The 22,251-nt window shown below is 38.3% G+C and overlaps 1 protein-coding gene across 1 annotated transcript in view; it reads right to left on the bottom strand.

The window, feature by feature from the left end:
- Positions 1-5,928: 5,928 nt before the first annotated feature.
- The window catches only part of Ns4 (Nucleostemin 4), a 52,891-nt gene continuing 36,568 nt past the window's right edge, over positions 5,929-22,251 (bottom strand). The window contains exons 9-13 of the mRNA XM_083121949.1: positions 14,811-14,936; positions 13,300-13,425; positions 11,678-11,825; positions 7,713-7,853; positions 5,929-6,366 (exon numbers count right to left, since the gene is read on the bottom strand). Of these exons, the coding sequence (XP_082978075.1) occupies positions 6,101-6,366; positions 7,713-7,853; positions 11,678-11,825; positions 13,300-13,425; positions 14,811-14,936 (807 nt within the window). The 3' untranslated portion in view covers positions 5,929-6,100. The remainder of the gene's footprint in view (positions 6,367-7,712; positions 7,854-11,677; positions 11,826-13,299; positions 13,426-14,810; positions 14,937-22,251) is intronic.

The raw sequence follows: 22,251 nt of genomic DNA on the forward strand, positions 1-22,251 counted from the left end.
AATAATAATAATATAACATTATTATTATTGATTTGCTTTATTTTACTTCACTTCTTGTGCCACTTTTGGCTAATTTGCGAAGATGGGGATGAGTGATGAAATTCATGAATGGACGTTTGCAAACATCCATGCCCAAGCTGGGATTCCAACCCGGGACCAACATTATTATTATTATTAGTAGTAGTAGTAGTAGTATTATCAAATACGTTATTACCCTCGTAAATTATACAAAAAGGGGGGGGGGTAGAATTTGGTGCAAAAGCATGTGTGTTCAAACAAACGATTTGAAGTGGTTCAGATCCCACTTTAAACTGTAGGTCCAGTCCCAATTAGCCTTTCTGTGCATACGAGGGTCACTATTTATATTTTGAGCCTTGGCAACACTGATTGAAGTTAGGCGCGATTTGACGTTTGCACGGAATCGTCTGGCCTTATTGACCATAATGTACTTCAAATGTTTTGTCAATAGCTTCATTTGTGTTGTTTATGTTGCCTTGGAGATTGTGCGACAACAATAAAATGGAATTAACTCGTGAACATTTTCGTGCGATGATTTTTTACGATTTTTGACGTGGATTATCAAGACAAGAGTGCATCGATCAACTTACTTCCACATTTGGCGATGAAGCCCCATCCTTTGCCACTGTGAAACGCTGGTATAATGAATTTAATCGTGGCCCCCATTCGCTCACTGACGAGATTCGCAAAGGTCGTCCAAAATCAGTTGTTGTTCAAGAAAACATTGACGCTGTGGAAAACCTAATACTGCAAGATTGTCATGTGACATACTGAGAGATTGAGGCAACCATAGGCATTAGTTCCACCAGCATATATAAAATATTACATGATCATTTAGCTGTGAGAAAGGTATGTTCTCGTTGGATCCCACACAATTTGACAAAAACTCAAAAAGACGCTCGCGTCAATTGGTGCAAACAAATGCTCAATAAATACAATCGTGGTGCTTCAAAAGACGTATATAAGATTGTAACAGGTGACGAATCATGGATATATGCATACGAGCCGGAACGTAAACAGCAGTCGACTGTATGGGTGTTTCAAGAGGAACCCAATCCAACAAAAGTTGTTCGCGCTCGAAGCACATCGAAACAAATGGTCGCCTGTTTTTTCGGGAAAACTGGTCATGTGGCAACTGTGCCTTTAGAGGAACGTAGAACGGTCAACTCTGAATGGTACACAACAATTTGTTTGCCAGAGGTCTTCGGTCAAATATGGAAAACAAACAAACGCCGTCGGATTATTCTTCATCAAGACAATGCCAGCTGTCACACATCTCGTCTAACAACCGACTTTATGAACAGTCAAAAAATCGAATTGATGGGTCATCCGCCGTACAGTCCTGATTTGGCACCCAATGACTTCTTCTTGTTCCCGAATGTCAAGAATAAATTGCATGGACAACGATTTTCGTCGGCGGAAGATGCCGTTCATGCGTTCAAAAACCATATTATGGAGGTGTCTCAAGAAGATTGGAAAAACTGCTTTGACAAATGGTTCGAACGAATGCAAAAGTGTATTGACCATAAAGGAGAATACTTTGAAAAACAATAAAGCAGTTTTCAATGCCAAATTCCTGTTTTTTCATTGTTAGGCTCAAAATATAAATAGTGACCCTCGTACTGTACATGAAACAACTGATAGATACCATAACTTTGAACACGTCTAGCTGTGTCGTCTGTTGACAAAACGAAACACTTCGAGAATGATTCGACTCCATTTACGATGGACTACACGATGCACTTTGTAACTCCAAAATGACCAAAATGTCACTTACCATGTTTTACACATGTTTTACACCCCGAGCCCTTCAAATATTACTATCACACTTTCGTTTTACATCTAATGTGCTTTTAAGGATTAAGACAAGGAGCAGAGTGCGACACTTGGTTCATTGTATGGAATGATGTAATCCTGACAAAATTACTTGTCAATGTGAATCAACAGTGTAGCAATATACAACTATTACCAGCAACTTTTACCATCCGACCATTTGATGGTGCTTTCCTACGTGTGGTACTTACAGTTAGACATCCTAACCAAGAGGTTATTCTTTTTCAGGTGTTTAATAGTTGTATATTGCTACACTGTTGATTCACATTGACAAGTAATTTTGTCAGGATTACATCATTCCATACAATGAACCAAGTGTCGCACTCTGCTCCTTGTCTTAATCCTTAAAAGCACATTAGATGTAAAACGAAAGTGTGATAGTAATATTTGAAGGGCTCGGGGTGTAAAACATGTGTAAAACATGGTAAGTGACATTTTGACTTAAAAAGTCACGAAACACCAGATTAGTAATAGGCTCTACCTGATCCGGTACATACAGTTCATACTTGTTTTTTTTTTATTAAATTCCATCCATTTACAGTGTATATTATTTGTATTATATTGCAAAATAGTGAAACTAAAAAGATTCAAATTGCTGCTTCTAAACATCAGACCCAAGCTTACATTTCGAATTAGATTTAATGAGTTTCCATCACTATTTTCAACTTACCTAAATCAAGAAATTCAAAATGTGTTTATTACTTATGTACTAGAAAATAACTGAAACCAGAAAAAGTGTGCTTGAGAGATAGTGTGTGTGTCACATTTTTAGATTTGCATAGTAAAATACAGCCTTTCAGATTTCCATATGAGTTGCATGGATACATTCAATTTGTGCCATCATTTTATCATTGGATGAAAACTTAATTGATTCAACCTCGGTAATTTTATTTCAGTCGCAGTAATGTGTGTTAATTATTGAAGTGGCGTTGCATGAACATGAAAACTTCAAACTGAAGCAATGTTTTTTAAGTTGTTGCCTCCCCTGGAAAAAGTACCTTACTTGCCCCTCCCTGAAAAAATTCCTGCGGACATCCATAACCATTCAATATTATAAAAAAAGGACATTCATTCTTATTACAAGTTGTGACTTTTCACAAACTTTTAGTTCACATAATCGCATCCAATGGAGTTGAAAGTAGAAACCAGTACCATGAACTAGGAGCTATCATGTTGAATTGGGTTATATTTTATTTTTTTGCAGAAATGTGATGTAATAAGATGATTCCATGGCCAACACCACCAGGCACACTGCTAGGGAACTGATATGAGTAGGAGATGACTGAGACCCATACTGATATCAATGCTTCAACATTGGAACAATTATGTTCAAATTTAATCACCAATGTAACCTGGAACTAAACCGGCATCCAGGGAACTAAAAGCTGACAAATATACCATGCAACACTTTTGAGAAGTCTCAACATCCTTGAAATTATGCAAAATTAACAATTTTTAAAACAGCATTACAGAGAAATGGATTTTATGATTAAATTATTAGCTTGTGTGAAATTATGAATACAGTGGAACCTCGATTTCATGTTTCTCAGGGAACCGAGATGAAAAAAATCTTAAAACTTGGGAAAATGCAAAATCCAGGAAAATTTTACAATATGCTGCTTTGCTGGGATCATGAGGATTGAATATTCATGTGGGAAAATGCAAAACCCGGTAACGTACAATCGGGGTTCCACTGTATGTATTTTGAAGTGAAACTCGGGGTAGATTGATATGATATACTTCCAAATTTCGTGAACTATTTTCAATTGCTTCGAGATAGAATTGGTAAGAGTATAGGCTATTAGTATCGAGTTAAAAGTTGGAATGGCCACCAAATGCAGCTGATGGATATCTGGATTTCAAATTATCCAATATCCATTTTGGTTGCAACAGATAATACAGATATCCAAATAATCTGAATATCCCAATACTATGGATATCTGAATTGCTATTTATATTTTAATCTGGTAAGAATAGTTTCTGATTAAGGAAATAATTACAAAAGAAAAAAAGTTGAAGAACATCCTTGCACAAATCGCCAGCTGAATGCTCTTTTGTCATATCTCCACTTCTCGTCTGAAATGAGTTGGTGATGTTATCGTGTTCTGTACATGTTCCCAATCGAAGTATGCAGATGACAAGTGGTGTGATATAAAATCTTCATATTCAAAATCCATGTACGTCAAACTTCAATCACCTCTCCTGAAAAGTTATTTCAGGTGGCATACGACAACATAGTAATCAGGCTGGTGAAATGACCTACATTGAAGAAGAAAAAAAAACGTGCATGACTTTCTTCTTTGCGTGCCTTGATGCAAAATCTACGCTTGCTCCCTTTGACATATGAAACCACATTAAACTGTCTCGTTCCTCTGGTATACTGAGAGCTGAAAAGTAAGGGACAACATGGTTGTCACGTCAAATGATGAGCAAATGTTTCAGTCCCAGGCAGCAGGTCACAAGGGCCACAAAGTGAGAATGTTTTATTTCAAACTGTACACTAAATCCTTTACCTCATTTACACTTTTTTCTGGAACAACAGAAAACATTGTATGAGGCACGTCAAGAAAAAGGGCTGAAATGGCTGCTTTAATAGAAAATCCCGCCAAATGCGAGGTGATTAGATTTCTCAATGCAAAAGGACTGAGTGCATCTGACATTCATCGGGAATTGTGTGTGCCATTTATGAACCAACAGTAATGAGTTTAAAGAAAGGTAAGACAATGGTGTTGTGCTTTTCGGGAAGGACGTTCAAATGTTCATGATGACGAGCGGAGTGGCAGGCCTAGTGTTCAGACAGACGACCTTTTGCAATGTGTTGATGAGAAAGTGCGATCCGATCGCAGTTTCACCATTACTGATCTAGGCAAGGAGTTTCCTGAAGTGTCTGATAAAACATTGCACCGAATTGTAACGGACAATCTGGGTTATCGCAAACTGTGTTAGATGTGGGTGCCAAAAATGTTGACAAACACTCACAAAGGGTGCCAAAAATGTTGACAAACACTCACAAAGATGAAAGAATGAAATCAGCATGTGATTTTTTGGCCCGCTGGGAGAAGGATGGGGATGACTTGTTTTCTCACATAGTGACTGGAGACGAAACCTGAATATCGTACGTCACTGGCGAGTCGAAGCAGCAATCCACGCAATGGTGTCACTCCGGTTCACCGAAACCGAAGAAATTCAAGCAAACACCATCACATCGTAAAATCATGGCAACCGTGTTTCGGGACCAAGAAGGTGTGATCCTCGTGGAATTCCTGGAACTGGGACGAACCATCACGGCAGATGTGTATTGCCAAACACTATCTAATCTGAAACGTGCCATCCAAAACCAGCAAAGAGGAATGTTACGGTGTACTTATTCATGACGACGCCCACCTCCACACAGCTGACCGTACTGCATGCGACAATTCAAAAATTCCGATGGGAACATTTTAATCACCCACCATACGGTCCCAATCTTGCCACAAGTGATTACTTTCTATTCCTTCATCTCAAAAAGTGGCTTGCTTCGCAACATTTCGATGATAGTGAAGTTCTCAAGACATCAGTTCTTGACTGGCTGAGATCCCAGGCGGCAGATTTCTACACAGAGGGTTTACGTAAAATTGTTCCACGGTACCAAAAATGCATGGAGTGTCATGGTGACTATGTAGAAAAATAGCCAGGGTATGCACTTGTATAGAATCAAAACAAAATTTTCTCCCTTGATTTTATTCTCTGTAATAACCAATCGGCCCTTTTTTTACATGCCCGTCGTACATTTATACTGAGTAATGCAGAGATCTGTTTTAGGGGGCAGGGAGAAGAAAGAGGGTAAACTTTTAAAGAATATGCAGAGGAACTGTAAAATTCATAGATGGACAGACTGGGTGACGGACTTGTTGAGAATAAATATAGTAGAAATATGGACATGATTTGGTTATCCTTAGTTAAAAGTGGTATGAAGACCAGCCCCCTACATAGAACCAGAAAATGCTAATGAAAGAAAAAATGGTATTATAAGTGAAGGGAAAAAAACAACATAGCTTCTTTCCTATCGTTAAATGCTAAAATGTCTTACATATGGTGTAAATCAGGCGTACGTATTTAATTCAGCATGAAGAAAATGATACACATTATCTTACAGAACATTCAGACTCGGCACACTTTATATTCCTAAGCGATGCCTATAATGTTGGTAAGTAGGAAGACTGGAATGTTTATGCCTTTCAAAGCATCTAAAATGAACAGAGGATGAATGTCAATAGTTGTCAGCACTCAACACCGAAAACTTATTTTGCAACCCTAAAGAACTTACAGCTCCACCCCCCTCTGCTTCATCATCGTCTTCGTCACTGTCATCATCGGCATCCTCACCATCACTCTTTTCTTCTTCATCTTGCACATTTGGCACGTCCTCCTCTCCTGATTCCTCAGCCGAAAATGTCTCCTCCTCCTCCTCCTCCTCTCCATGCTTGGCTTGAATCCATTTCACAACCTCCACTTCGCTATGTTTCTCCCAAAAGCCTGCAATGAAAAATCACCAAGCATTCACACAGGCGAAATTTTCAAAAGCCCAAAGTTAAAGAGGACAATTTCTATAATAGAGCTGCTGTATTAATGCACTTACATATCCATGAAATGGTTTATTCTCGTTTGATTAATCAACTGAATCTTGTAGTTATCTGCTTGTAGAGCTTCCGCATCTAAAGTTCCCGTAATATGAATAAAATAATTCGTGTAAACATTTTACACTACACATTTACAAATAGTTCCTTGACATGTCTTATAAAATTAGTGAATAATTTATGGTCATGAAAAATGGCAGCAATTAAAGCACATTTTCTATTGATTTTTTTCTACAATAACAAGGAAGACACTGTGTAATGTTCATGTTTAATAAAATTAATATTTCAGTAAAGAAAAAAGTCAATAATCTTTGGCTTGCAACGGTCCACTTCCACAACACCAGCTAAATAACAAACATGAAGGAGGATAATACCAAACCTTGTTGAATTTCACTTGTACAGTAATTTGTACTTTCAAATTCAGGAACTTAAAACTTGGCACATCACATGTCAACATTGACAATAAGGATCAGTGAGAATTCTGTCATGTTTTACACAATAATCAGCCCATTCATCATTTTAAAAATATCTTATAGTTGCTAGGTAAAAATAAAAGCAAAACATGTGAACCACCTTTTCAACTTATTCAATTTCATTGAGTTTGCGTTACTCCTCCTTTTAATTTGTGAAGAAAACCCGTATCAAAATCAGATACACAGAGTATATAGAGAATTATGTTGACTGTGCGTGCTTGTATTTTTCTTATTTTAGGCAATTTTTCTTCCATTTTGGATAATCGTGACAATGAAGATGAATGATGATTATGCAAAATGGGGGCACCAAAGTAAAGGCAGATGGAGTATGGTGCTGATCACATCACCTGCAACTGATGTAGAGCTTACTAACAGTAACATACTTGCAAAATTCAATTAACACACTGAATACATATAGTTCATTCATCTACTTAATTCTGATGGACTTTGCCTCTGAACATGAAGCTGCATAGCAGAATTGCATAGCATAGCATATTGCAGCCAAGAAACTCTTGAAATTGGCATTTGAACAATTAACAGCCACGGGTCCCTTTTTTCATATTTTCAAGAACATTACAATTTCCCCCACCTACTGCCGTTACATAAAAATTCTATTAGCCAGTTGGTAGGAAAAGAAGGAACTGGCAACACTGATTGATAATGTATGGAGGCGGCAAAAAGTAACAATTTTAAGTTACTTATTTTTAGTGGATGGCAAGGAGGAGAGCCTGGCCTTCACTTTCCCATTTCTAATCTTCCATAGGTAGCCTACCTTTTTTCTGGAGATAACCCACAGGGCGTAAACACAAGCAGATCTTTCCTTCGAGGGCCATTCGGAGAATGTTGTTGGCTGCTCTGTACGAATCCAAGCGTGAAGTTCTGGCAGTGTAGAAACTACGCTTCTTTGCATAACCTTTAACATATTAGAACGGAAACAAAGTTAGGCATAAGTGACAAAGTGCTTTAATTTTACACATTCCAACTGGTGTATTAATCACCTCACAAGAAAAGATTGTGTTTGTATCCTTTTGTAGGTGACATGAACTAGCCGTTCTTCAATGTCATCATGGGTTCTGTGGTAATATCTCTTTCTTGCAAACAACTATCTAAAGCAGTGGTTCCCAAAGTGCATGCTGCGGCACCCTGGCTGGGTTTTAGGGGCATCACGAAATGTTCTATTATTTCCACAGAAATTATTATCTCGTAGTATTGTTCCAAATACGTATTTGCTTATTTAGTACTTTTTGCATGTAAATTGTTCCTAAATTTGAAATGTGTATATTTTTTAACCAAGGCAAGAAACCTAACCACAATAACTGAGTGTTGCAAGTGTTAGATAGACCTACATTCTGATCTAAAGCTAAAACTAATTTTATTGTTCTACATGAATAACAGCATCAATAAATTATATTAAAATATATATACACAAATCAGTACTGAAATGCAATAAGCAATTACGTGAAAGCAAAAATGGAGTTATATTTTAAATATGACTATGGTGAAACAAAATAAATTACCACAAAAGTAAAATGGTTTCTGTAACGTAAATGCTTTTTAAATTTATTCAAATACAGTGGACTTTTTAATTTGACCTTTGATAATTCAAATTATTGTGAATTTGAACAGAAGTTTATTCCCCTTGAAATTGCTATTGATGCCAATGTTAAAAATTCATATGTAATTTGAGTTTTCAAACCTTTTACTTGGACAGCCATAGGGAAGAAAAAGTTTGTGTTCTCTGGTAGGCAGCCTTCACCCTCTCCACAGCAATGTGGAATTTAAAATTTTGGGTGCATCAGCACTTAGGCTATTTTGCACTTGTCACATTATACAGGGCCCAGTACCTTATCATAACTAAAATAACACTATTGTTGTGTTGTGTAATTAAAATATTAAAATATTCTGACTTCGGTTAAAAACTGAGGCTGTAGAGGGGAAATCAGCACACATAAGGACAAAACAGAGGACAACCGCCAGAGCCTTGTTAGTCTGCAAAATGCAGTCCAGGGTGTACTATGTGGAAGTGAGGTTGACAATTGGGTGTACTACATCGAAGATCACCCTTTTTGTGTGCAGGTGTTCACCCACAAACCCCCTGTAGCTAATGATTTGTGAAAGTTTTTCTATCTACTCTCAGTTGTCAGTTGTAATTAGTCACAGTAAGTTGTTGGCAATGTCGAAGTGTGGCACAAATACTAGCTTCACATTAGAGAAAAAAGTTCTAAGAGAAGTGGGAAAAAAATGTGAGGAAGAAAAGTAACATCGTTAATGAGAGTGAGATACTGCTGAACACATTATCAACCTATATTAAAAATAAAGAAAAATTATGGAGAGCTGGAGTCTACATGGCGGAGGAAACAGGAATCACATTAAGAGGCGGAAATTTCCAGATACTGATATTGCGAGAGGAATCGTTTTTTACTTGCACTGTAGGGCCACACACAAAAGAAGGTAATTTTTACAGCACGGTCCACTCCATGTTCATTCTTTGCTTTATATTGTACTACAGTAGTTTTGTTTTATTGACTTTCTTTTATAATGCATATTTGTGTTAATTTGAATTTTGGATCATTCAATTTTTTTTCCTCATCTTCGAGTTCAAATTTAAAAAAATAAACAAAAAGGAATATTGTAATGATGTTTGATATGAACTACAGAAAAAATGTAAAAGGTACAGGTAAAGCATTCCCTGGAAGTAAAATGCCAATAATAATGATTATAAAACATTAGTTATATACAGGGGTTGGACAAAATAATATGAACACCCGATTAGATGAGCACCACTTTCAGAGTTGTGTGCTGACTGCACTGGCACGTACGGAACGCGTCTTTTCTTTTCTCCTTGTCCTATGATCCCTCTGCCACCAGTAAACATGTGAACAGCTTCGTGTCGTGTTGCGTTACCATTATGTCTGACCTTACAGACTTCCGAGGGCAAATTGTTGGTGCCCAATTAGTTGGTGCATCCATAACAACGGATGCAAAGTTAGTAGGGGTATCATGAGCTGCTGTATCTACAGTCATGACAGCATACAAAGTGCAGGGGAAAACGACGTCTGCGAAACAGAAAAGTGGCAGAAAGACTAAATGGACAGAGAGAGACAGGAGGGCGTTAAGGAGGATTGTTGGCTCTTACAGGAAGACCACCCCAACCAAAGTGACTGCTGAGTTGAATATGCATGTTGAGAATGCAGTGTCAACGAAAACAGTGCACTGAGAACTGCTAAATAGAATATCCATGGCAGAACCGCTAATGCCAAACCTCTTGTAATGCAGGACAATGCCAAATGGAGACGTCAGTGGTGTCGGGGGCATAAAAACTGGACTACCGACCAATGGAAACCTGTCATGTGGTCCGACGAATCAACCTTCACACTATTCCCCACCACTGGACGTGTTTACGTTCGGTGAACACCGGCCAAAGCATACAATCCAGACTGTCTGATGTCAACAGTGAAGCATGGTGGTGGTAGTGTAATGGTGTGGTCGGTCATTTCATGGCATTCACTGGGTCCTATTGTCACACTGAAGGGAAGGGTAACTGTCAAGGTGTAGGAAGGCATTTTAGGTGACCATGTTCATCCAATGCCCGGGACTTTTTCAACCTGTTCAAGCAGCTCCGGCACCCACCAAGCATTGTATAGTGGGTACCCGGAGGAAACTCTGGAGGGAAGGGGTAAAGGCAGCCAAGGGTGTGGTGCTGATCACAACACCCCCAGCTCGGCTGAGATCAAGAAAGTGTGGGGCCCTAGCCCACAACCCCTATATGCCTTCATGGCATGGTGCAAAGCACAGGGGAGCACTTTACTTTTTTTATGTCCATCCAATGGTGCAGGCATTGTTCCCAGCAGGGGTTACCATCTTCCAGGATGATAATACCCCCATTCATATTGCTGGCACTGTCCAAGATTGGTTTGATGAGCACGATGACACACTTACACATCTTCCCTGGCCTGCATAATCACCTGATTTGTTTTTATCGAGCCATTGTGGTCAGTATTAGAAATCAGAGTACGACCTGTTTCCCTCTGCCAGCCAATCTCAAGGAATTGGAGCAGTTTCTTGTTGAGGAATGGTATAGCATCCCACTGACTACAATCCAGGATTTGTATGCATCCATTCGCAGGACGATTGATTGATTGATTTACTTTATTTTACTTCGCGTTTTGTGCCTCTTGGCTAATTTGCGAAGATGGGGATGAGTGATGAAATGATGAATGGACATTCACAAACAACCATGCCCAACCGGGATTCGAACCCGGGACTCTTGGCGTCGCAGCACGATGTGCTAACCACTCGGCCACAGGGTCGGGTGCAGGACGATTGAGGCACTTCTCAAAGCTAAAGGTGGTCCCACACCATATTAGGTGGGTGTTCATATAATTTTGTCCAACCCCTGTAGATTTGGCAATTTATGAAATCATAAATGTTACGAAAAAAATTGTAAAATAAATTCAAGTGCAAATTACTTTACGACAAACAATTTTCGTTAGCAATAAATATCTATATCTAATAAACTGGGGGATTTGTCCATATACTGACTGTGTACATGAAGCATAGTACTCTTACATGGGAAATGCACCATGTTTTTTTAGAGCTCACCAAACAGTAAAAACAGTTTGGTTAAAAAAGACAAAGCTGAGTTAGTGTTACTTTCTTTTGTGCTGAAACCAATAGTTATGCTTGAAAAATGTAGATTGGGGCTTGGAACATTTCAAAGCTGTAAAAGCCACCTACCGTCACAGATGTCCACTGCAGACCATTCGTCGTCATTTTCAGGATGTTGGATTCGTAGAAGCCGAGGGAGATCGAGTCTTTCCGCAAGATACTTGACGGCAAGGTAAGGCTGACTGAGCTGCGCTATCGGGAAATTTCCTGTCAGAACCTGAAAATGAAATATATTTAAGACAAAGAATTATTACGATTACCAGTTGTTACCTAGATGCCAGCCTGTTTTCCATGATACCGGTCTCAACACCGAGATTGTTTTTAATACAAAATTTGACATCTTATATCTCAGAAACTAATGATAGTATGGTCAAGAATAGCAGCTTTTGTTCAGAATAGATCAGGCTATGATGTCGAGATAATGAAAAATATGTATGTGTTAGTAATTAGAACAACACTGAGAAACATTTTGCAGTGACACAAAGTTTTCCTCTGCCTCCTGAGGCATCATTGGGACCTTATGGTTGGAAATGGTATTGTCGTATCAGTCAGAACTGCAATGCAATTAGAAAAAACTTAAGTTTAAGTCAGGTTTTTCGCCCAAACCCCCATTGCAACATATGGTTACATCACTAATAAAATTAATCACGACACACCTTTAAAGTTCATGAATCAATACAGACATGACTGGTACCAAGGCATATATACATAAATGTCGCAATCTGGTGTTGGTAAATATACCAGATTGTTGATTTGGTTCGGTATTTAAAGGTTAAACATCTCAGGCTATGCAGTAAATAAATTCTGTTAGGTTTAAAAAACTGACACACATTCTTGTCAAAAGTTTATTATGGTCAGAATCCTCACACCAACAAAATCGATTTACCCAAAAATTTGTTGAATATTTTGGATTTGTGCAAAGTAAATAGATGGGATATTAAGTTGACTAAAGAACATGATATAACATTTGCATGGAAAACCACAATACTTGACATGCCGTTTTCTTCACACACACATGCCGACTCTTTACTCTTTCACTTCCTTTTACGTCAGGCTCCTACTGTTTCGGTTAATCTTGACGATGAATGAAGATATAATGGATGAAAGAGAATGTGCATATCATTTTATATATTCCAACTTGGGCTCCCTCTCTTCGTAACGCTTAATACTGACCACTCCAGCACGGAGGCTTGCCCACACATTAACGGTGCCTTCGATTTCTCTAGGTAATTTGCAACATTCATTTGTCACATTAGTTAAGGCATTTTATACATCCGCCCCACCCAAAATGGCCTCTGTGTGGCTATGTTTCTTTCATGTGACTGTTCTCCACAACCTTTCAGAAGGCTACATACAACGTCTACTCTATACAGTCACCTTAGGGAAGTATGCTTTTGTAGACCCTCGTCAAATACATCTGACAGGCTGCATGAAACCTGCACTCATGCTAAACAATCAGGAGGCAGATTTCTTTCTTCTATTTTGGTAATAATTTCCACCGCAACAATGAGAATGAATAATGAACTGATGAAATGGATGACAGGAAAAACCCAATGTTACATCCCTGCAGCTGGGACCTCTGGCAAGCAGTATGTTAGCACCGACCACCAGGTGGATTTTCCAGATTCTGGTGACTACACTGACAGGGGGCAAAACAGAAAGCATAAAAAAAACAAGTATAAATAAGTTACCTGTAGAGGTTTTGGGACCTTAGAAGGAAAAACTAGACCTGGACAGTCACACAATCGAACTTCTTTAGTTAGGTAAATGGTCTGGAAATGCTTCGTGTGACCTGGTGTCCTTGATACACTGACTACCTGGAATGGAAAGGAAGAAAAGTCAACAAGCTCTGTGCACAACAGAATTTAATCAAGATATAAATGCTGAATTTTGGGCATCAACAGTCAAATGGACAAACTTGATTCTTATCAAACGATATCCAGAACACGAAATAACTCATGGCACACAGGTTACAAGTATTAGGACTGAGACGGTACCAGTGTCCGGGGCTTAGCCCCTAAAGAAAAATGGACGTATTCACGTAATTATCAATCACCATAACGCATAACTATCACACAGTCTTTTAAAAGGCGATTTTTACCCACGTAAATTCATCGTCTGTTGCAATGGATACAACAGCGCTCCTAGCGGTATTGATGTCAATTATCGTTTTCCGGGGCACATTGCAAAGGAACGCGTGGCCTACACCCACCTACGCTACAGTGAAGGTCACATGCTAGCAGAGAGAGAAGGGGAGAGTGCAATGGATTTGAGTCCTCATTCGGGGCTAATTCCGTTGCGTCGCGTTCGATCTCGCGTGATGTTCTGTAGTGTTTTGGTGGCTTTCATTCGCTATGTTTGAGTGAGTTTGGCAGGGTTGATGTTTGAACACAAATTGATGAAGGACATAGGCTGTCAATTACAAGACACAATGAATTTGTCCGGAAAAATAGGCATACATTAAATAGAATTATCGATTGCTTAAAATTCTGTGGTCGACATGAACTTGCTCTACGAGGACATAATGAAAGAGAACAATCTTTAAACAGAGGCATCTTCCCAGATTTATTATCCCTTCATAGAAGAGGTAACTTCGTGTTCTTTATTGTAGTGAAGAGTTGAAAAACAAATGAAGAGTTGAAAAACAAACTATCGGTAGATTGCATTAATTTTTTATTTAAAATCATTTAGAGGGTACCTTTTCAGAAACAGTAAAAATGACAAACATAGTTTTAATAACTCCAGTGGCAACAGCTGAATCTGAACGATGTTTCAGCACATTGAAGCGTATTAAAACCTGCTTAAGAAATGCAATGGGACAAGAAAGACCAAATGCCTTGGCACTTGCTTACAATTTTGGGATGCTAAACACAATGGAGGGAGAGGGGGAAGGTGGCATGAGTTGGTGACTCCTTGTATTCACAAGACAACATTATCCTCTTGGTCCACGTTGCAACAGGTGACTCATTGAATAGGTATGATGTCACTTCATCTTGATTGTCATAGCAACAGCTTTACGACCTACAACTAACAAAGTCATTTCTTGAACATGAATTGTACTGTGCATTATATATGAAATACAATTGATTTCCCATCAAAAACCAGAGTGTGCATTATACACACATAAATACAGTATATTACACACTGTAACATTCAGTAAATTTCAGAATTCAGTACTTTCAGCAATTAAAAAACTACTTACCTTTTTCCCCATAAGTGCATTCATCAGAGATGACTTCCCAACATTAGGTTGTCCAACACATCCAATTGTCAGAGTTCCATCTTTGTATCGTTCATGCTCGATGTAACTTGTATCCACTTTCTTCATCTGAAATTAACATCACAAATAAATTCAAGCATATTTCAAGTTAAATACAACAACAACAAAGAAAAAGGAATCATTATTTCACATTAAATTACTACTTGGATATATACCAGGTTCAAATTCATTTTTTTTAAAAAAAAAACGACTTTTCTGTGAATTTTGAAATAAATTCCCAGCCACTTTACATTGTTTTAACACGCCACGGTGGTCCAGTTGGTATTACTATGTCCAACTGCTAGGTTGGAGACAGTGTTTCATTTCCTAGGATGAGTGATCTCAATGCAGAATCTTATCGACCTTGGCCCTGGATGAAGCTGCCTCTAATAAATAGGTACTTGGGCAGTATGGATGGCAGCTGGCAGGAGCATGATGTTGATCACATTCTCCCATGTGCCTTCATGGCATGATGTAATCGATTGCTTTAACTTACTGTAACACTAGCTATAGTACATTTTTATAGTTGCAATATACAGGAGATAATAGTTTTCAAGTATTTCCTTTCATAAAACACCTGTTGTATTATTAGAATAACACTGGTCGACATTTAGAGAAAAAGTTCAGATGTTTTCAAATTAATAGGCGTTTCTGGGAGTATTTTGAATACTAATTCCAAAAATGAAATCCATTTTTTCCCCATCACGTCAGGATTTTTCACAATTTCATAATCAAAATTCTCATATTCGCCATTCCATTGCACCTATTACAAAACGCAACAAAATAATTTTAAGCAAGGAAAATTTTGGTTGTTTACAAACCAATATGCGAATCTGGAAGTATTTTGAATGCTGATCACGGAATTACATAAATTTCTACCCATCACATCAGGATTTCTCCCTAGGTCACGATTTTTCTCCAAATCACTAAGTTCAATCAACCCACCATATTATGACATTCAGGATTGGAAGGAAGGAAGGGGGTGAAGGAAATTTTCATGAAGGATTTCTAAAATAAGACTATGTAACCAAAGTCAATACAATTTTCATGCTAATATGTCATGTGAAGGGGATTAAACATACAATTTTACATGCATTTATGGTTCAAAATTGGAGAATTTGTATTGTAGGAAATCAATATTTTACCACCCTCAAAACAAACCGAAAATCAATATTTTACCACCATCAAAACAGACCCATCTATTGAGGAAATAATAGAACTACACATTTGATTGTGAAATTGTGAAAAGTCCTGACATGATAGGAAAAAATGGATGTCATTTCCGTGATCAGCATTGAAAATACTTCCAGAATCACTTAAAGATTTGGAACCAACCTAAATTTCCCTTTTGTTGTGTTACGTAATAAATGTACTGTAATGGCAAATATCATAATTTGATTGTGAAATTGTGAAAAATTCTGACATGATGGGAAAAAATTGCTTTCATTTTTGGAATCAGCATGCTGAAATTATTCAGAAACAAGTCATCTGAGAGACATCGAAACCCAAGTCGACCAGTGTAATGTGACACGAATGGGAGAGGAAAGAAAAGAGTTTACAGGATTCTTGTTGGGAAACTTGTAGGAAGGCCAAGGCAAAGATGGAGAGATGGACCTAAAGGAAACCGGTAAGGAAGGAAAATATTAGATTGATCTTGCCCAGGATAGGAACAGGTGGAAGGCTTGTGTTGCTGCAGCTATTAACCTTCGGGTTTAATAAGGCTAGAGAGTTAGTTAGTTACTGTTGTAGCAAATAATTATGTATTTTTAAATATGTGAACAAGTGCTTTGACCAAATGGACAACACTTATAGTTCATATCCTGGCCCGTAGCCAGAATTGATCTCCAGGGGGGGGGGGGGGCTCACCAGTTATCAGGGCAGGCTTTGTAAATCAATTCCATTTTTCAAAAGGTTAACAATGTTAAATGTAGGTAAGTTATGTGTGTGATGGGGGGAGGGGGAGGAGGGTGGTCATTAAATTACATAAAGTTTAGAAATATCACACAAATACTACATTTTCTATATCTTTTAAAATATCACTTCAAGTGTTAATTGGCTGCTACTGAAATCATCCCTTACTACACACTCCATACTACGTTTGATGATACAGATATTTATATTACACAAGAAAAGATGGACAATATTCAATCATAGTGCCTACCGTACATTCCACTCCTCGGCCGAAACAATAAAACTCCCGTTCGTTTCCAAAACTTGGAAGCTGTTAACCTTTGACACAGACACATCAGATAAAATAGCAGATAGTAGAATATACAGTAGCCAGAGTTGCTACGATTTTTTGATTATGAAATTCCCTGATATTTCCAGGTTTTCCTATGAAAATTTTCCAGACATGCTTATCATCATGATTTTTGCTTTTGAACCTTGTTTGGTTTGGTGTTTTAAGTCCACTTTGTGCACAGTAAGGCTAATTGGGACTGGACCTACAGTTTAAAGTGGGATCCGAACCACTATGTGCCTCCACCGGGAATCGAACCCAGGACCCCTTGCCTGCAAGGCGATAACGTTAGGACTGCACCATCGGGGAGGCCACTTTTGAACCTTGTGGTTTTCAATTAAATATATAATCTGTTAATCATGAATATTCACATTCACAACTTTTTTTTTTTTTTTTTTTTTTTTTTAACAAATTTCATTCTACACACAAGAACACGTGAAAATTCGAAGAGTAAAATGTAAAATTACAATCTGCATCAAATGTATTGGGTGACAATCACGTGCATCTAGCCTTCAGGCTAAGGTAACAGAGGTATATTTCTTCACCATAAGAAATCTCCACAATATAAAAACAACCAAAACAGTTCATAAACCATACCCAATTTTTCATATTCTGGTGGATTTATAGTGTCGTACAAAATGCTGCTTTCTTGCTTACATTTAAAAGCATCTGGAGTCCCCAATGCTATGAGGCAAGAGGAAGAAGAAGAAGCAGCATCTGGAGGATTTTTGTTGCATATAGGAATTCTATAGGAAATGCCAACAAGACTAAGATTATAAAATAATAGACAATAACCTTATCTTCACCAACCTTTCCGATAATTAAGATCATATTGTCAATGTACTTTAGTTATCAATCAGATATCTGGACTGCAAGTTTTACTTTGATATTCTTTCTAATATCTAGTATTATAAAAGTGAAAATTTATTATAGAAATTCGAAGGAACCATAATTTTGCACAAGACTGAGAATCATAACAACGAAAGAAACAGGTTTCTAAACTAAATCTTTTTTGGTAGTGGAATCACAAGAACCGAATCCAGAAGTGGAAGTGAACTGCTTGTACATTTTGCAACTTTTTCTCTTGCAGACTCCAAAATGTACGTAAATTCCAGACAATCTGCAAAATTCCGACATGCCAAATTCCCTGTTTTCCAGGTGAGTAGGAACCCTGAGTACCCTATACCCTACGCACCTAGCTTCTGAGTACCCTATACCCTACGCACCTAGCTTTTGAAGATAGAAAGTTGCGAAAAGAAAGGTTTCAGCCAATGCTGCTACCAAGCTTATATTAAATCTGAAGATATGATTATGCCATGATTTTTTTTTAAACCACCTTAAAGTACAAGGTGGTTATAATTAAACTGACGGTGTTCAGAGTGGTACAGCACGGGCTGTAATGAGAGTAGTAGTCTGAAACTTCGTAGATATGCTAATGAAGCAATGCGCTCGCAAATTATGCACAAAAAAAGTTCCAATTCTTGCCACCAGGGTAAAAAATGGCACTGTAAGCAGTCAAAACGTGGTATAGTTACAGGAAAAAGGCAGGAAAGATCAAACCCATGAGAACAATGGTTCTGGCATGTTTATTAGAAACTATGGTTACAAGAACTGTTCAATATGGCCTCCCAATTCAGCAACATGCTGCATTCTTAACACAGCATGGTCGACGGTTGCTCGCAGCATGTCTGGTGAAATCTGAGATACATGTCGTTGTATGCTAGCCTTCAGATCAGGCAGAGACCTGACATGTCCCTGATAGACACGATCTTTTAAATATCCCCACAGCCAGAAGTCACATGGATTAAGGTCGGGGGATCTGGAAGGCCATACATCTGGAAACTGCCTAGAGATGATGCAGTCATTAGTGAAGGTTTATCGCAGCAAATCTTTCACTTGGCGAGCGACATGTGGTGTTGCCCCATCTTGCATGAAAATGGTGGTGTGTTCACAGTTCCGTTCTTGCAAAGCTGGAATCACGTGTTGCACAAGGAGGTCCCTATAACGTGCAGATGTCACTGTACACCTAACAGGCTCTCGAGGTGTCATCTCCTCAAAGAAAAACGGACCAAGAATGAAGGAGCTAGTGAACCCACACCAACTAGTCACGTAAACTGAGTGCAATGGTTGTTCCTGCACAACATGAGGACGAGTGGAATCCCATATGCGACAGTTCTGAGTATTCACTGCACCATCCAGAATAAAATGTGCCTCGTCAGTCCACAGAATATTCCCTGGCCACATGTCATCCACTTCCATGCGTGCCAAAAACCAATGGGCAAACTCACGGCGTTGTGGAATATCTTAGGGTTTCAATTGGTGCACAGTTTGAATCTTGTAGGGATACCAGTGTAAAATGCACCGCAAAACCTTGCGAACTGTTGACCAGGGGAGTGACAATTCACGTGCCACAGCTCTAGCACTGATTGCAGAAGTTGAGGCATGTGATGCACGGTCAGCTACAGCTACAGCAACTTCGTCCACAACTTCCATGGGGATGGGCCGCCTTCCTCTCCCTGGTGCAACACCCAATTCACCTGTTTCCTCGCATTTCCTCATCATCTTCCTCAGCCCATTAATTGACATGGGCTCTCTTCTCAGCCCTTTCTGTTGGCGAAATTTCCGCAGTGCAGCGTTGTTATTGCTCCCATTCTGGTAAAACAACTTCACTAGCAGTGCACGGTCTTTCTTCGCAATAGCCATTGATTTTTACATGGACAAATTCAAACTTTTTAATGTTCAGCGAACATTCACATCACGAAAGGGAAAAAAAGCAACAAGCATCACCAGCAACAACTAGGGAGCTCACACAATGGTTAGGCAATGCCACCGACTTTGACGTCAGAACGTCAGAGTTACGGAAAATTCCACGTTTTGACTGCTTACAGTGCCATTTTTTACCCTGGTGGCGAGAATTGGAACTTACTTCTTTTTTTTCCGCAAGCGCATTGCTTCATTAGCATATCTACGAAGTTTTTAGACTGCTACTCTCATTACAGCCCGTGCTGTACCACTCTCAACACCATCACTTTAATTATAACCAAATGTTTCAATAATTATTTTGCTTTTATTATTAACTAGTCAGATGATATTTGAAAACAAAAAATGTATTATTCTTATTTTGCATTGCCTTTGTTCAACAGACAGGATGAATGATGAGACTCAGAAAGGACCACCCACACCAAGACTTGAACCTGGGACCAGTAGGTCCAGTCCCGATTAGCCTATCTGAACATACATGGACTTGAAACAAAATATGGCACAAGTAAATCATCAACATCAACCATTACAACTTTACAGCAGCAAGCACGAAACATACAAATAAAAATACTACAACATAAGATACATTTTTATTTTCCGTACACTGTTCCATCTTCCTATTGTCCAATGGAGTAACCAATGACGAAGTCTCATACGAGGCACGGAGGCTGGGCCTACCATAATATATGTCTATTACGGATTATTTTATTAGTTATAAATTCATTAAACAACACTTAATACACGAAAACTAAAATTCTACGTCTTACGATAATTACTGCCACCCTGCCTGATACTCGATCTTTGAATGCAGTGAGGCACCTCTTAGAGGACCTCAGCTGGTCCCATATAATCCTGCGTGATTCATACAGGGAAGTATCATCTTATGGGTACACATGCCTGTAATGGACAAGATGAGGCCAGCCTCGTGGCAAGACTACTAGAAGGGAAGTGACCGGGCCACGCTTTCTTTTGCAACTGGCGTGGGAGAATGGATAAGGTGGATAAGAACCAGGTGAGTTTTTTACTCCATACAGAAAGAAACACGTTTACTCTTCGAAAGGTCAAACCCTTTTGTTGTTTCTACTCTTCCTTTATTTCTAACTACTATGATTGTGGATGTTGCCGTTAATGTTGCATTGAAATGAGGTGTTGCGAAGTGTGAAAATAACGAAACAGTGAGATGCTTATTTTTCACAAATTCTAAAAATATTCTGTTGTTCGTGCCTCGTGCCTTATAAAGCTTAAAACAATAATTGTTCAGAACATTTTAGTGAACAATATTATGGTAAAAAAAACTTTGACATGTATTGCTACGACTTCCAATTACAGAAAAAATGGCATTTTACTTAGAACAAATTCACATGTTAGCTAGTCTATCCGGAATGACTGACATGAGCCAAGGAAAACGAGGAAATATGTGAAGCAGTTCGTGTACAATTTGCATCTTTTGATTTGTGATTTGATTTGCTTTATTTTACTTCACTTTTTGTACCACTTTTGGCTAATTTGCAAAGATGGGGATGAGTGATGATATGATGAAATTCGTGAATGGACACTCACAAATATCCATGCCCAGGCCAGGATTCGAACCAGGGATGCATCTTTTGAAGAAGAGAAGTACATGCAAGCTTAAAGGTTCCTGTACAAATTTTTAAAATATGTGAAATTTTAATTGCTATTTTTCATTAATCGGATGAAGGTCTGGTAAAAAAAAAAAAGAATTTCCCTCATCTCCTGCATTGAGATGAACAGGTTGTTTAAAGTCAACTTTATTCTCAGTTATGCTAATCAAGGCCTATATCAACATGCCTCCATAAAGAGTCAAACCCTCTACTCCTTGCTAACAAGGTGTCATTGTTAATCACTTTCCTCTTAATCCCTGTCCAGACTTTCTTCAAACAGCAGTCAATGAGATTAAGCCAATATGGCATATCTTATTTTGTAGGAGCTATATTATCACATTTTAACACACAAAACATTGCTGCTTCTATTAAATATCACAGCAATAACAACATGAACTCACCCATCCACCTACCCTTACAGCTTCGTCAGTGGACATAACCTTTTCTTTGCCATGAGATTGGTGATAAGTAGAGGCATGCATATTTCGTTTTTGATGAAAACACAAAATGTGAAATAACACATTGTAATGTTAATTTTTCTCTTCTGAAAGGTGTGAGGTGCATTTTCCTACCCTGTTTTGTCACGAAATAATGCGAAATGAACTGCAAAATGCGATATTGACTCTTAAACACGAAATTTAGAGTTTATTTATTGATGTGGCACTTTCTGAAGTCAGAATTATCATGTGAGTTATGCAATTCATTGAAAATTTATTAATTCTGCTGTAAATATGAGAAGCAAAAATTGTTCACTTTATACAGG

This window comes from Lepisma saccharinum, chromosome 5, assembly GCF_977018435.1.
Source record: "Lepisma saccharinum chromosome 5, izLepSacc3.1, whole genome shotgun sequence".
In the NCBI taxonomy this organism is placed as follows: domain Eukaryota; kingdom Metazoa; phylum Arthropoda; class Insecta; order Zygentoma; family Lepismatidae; genus Lepisma; species Lepisma saccharinum.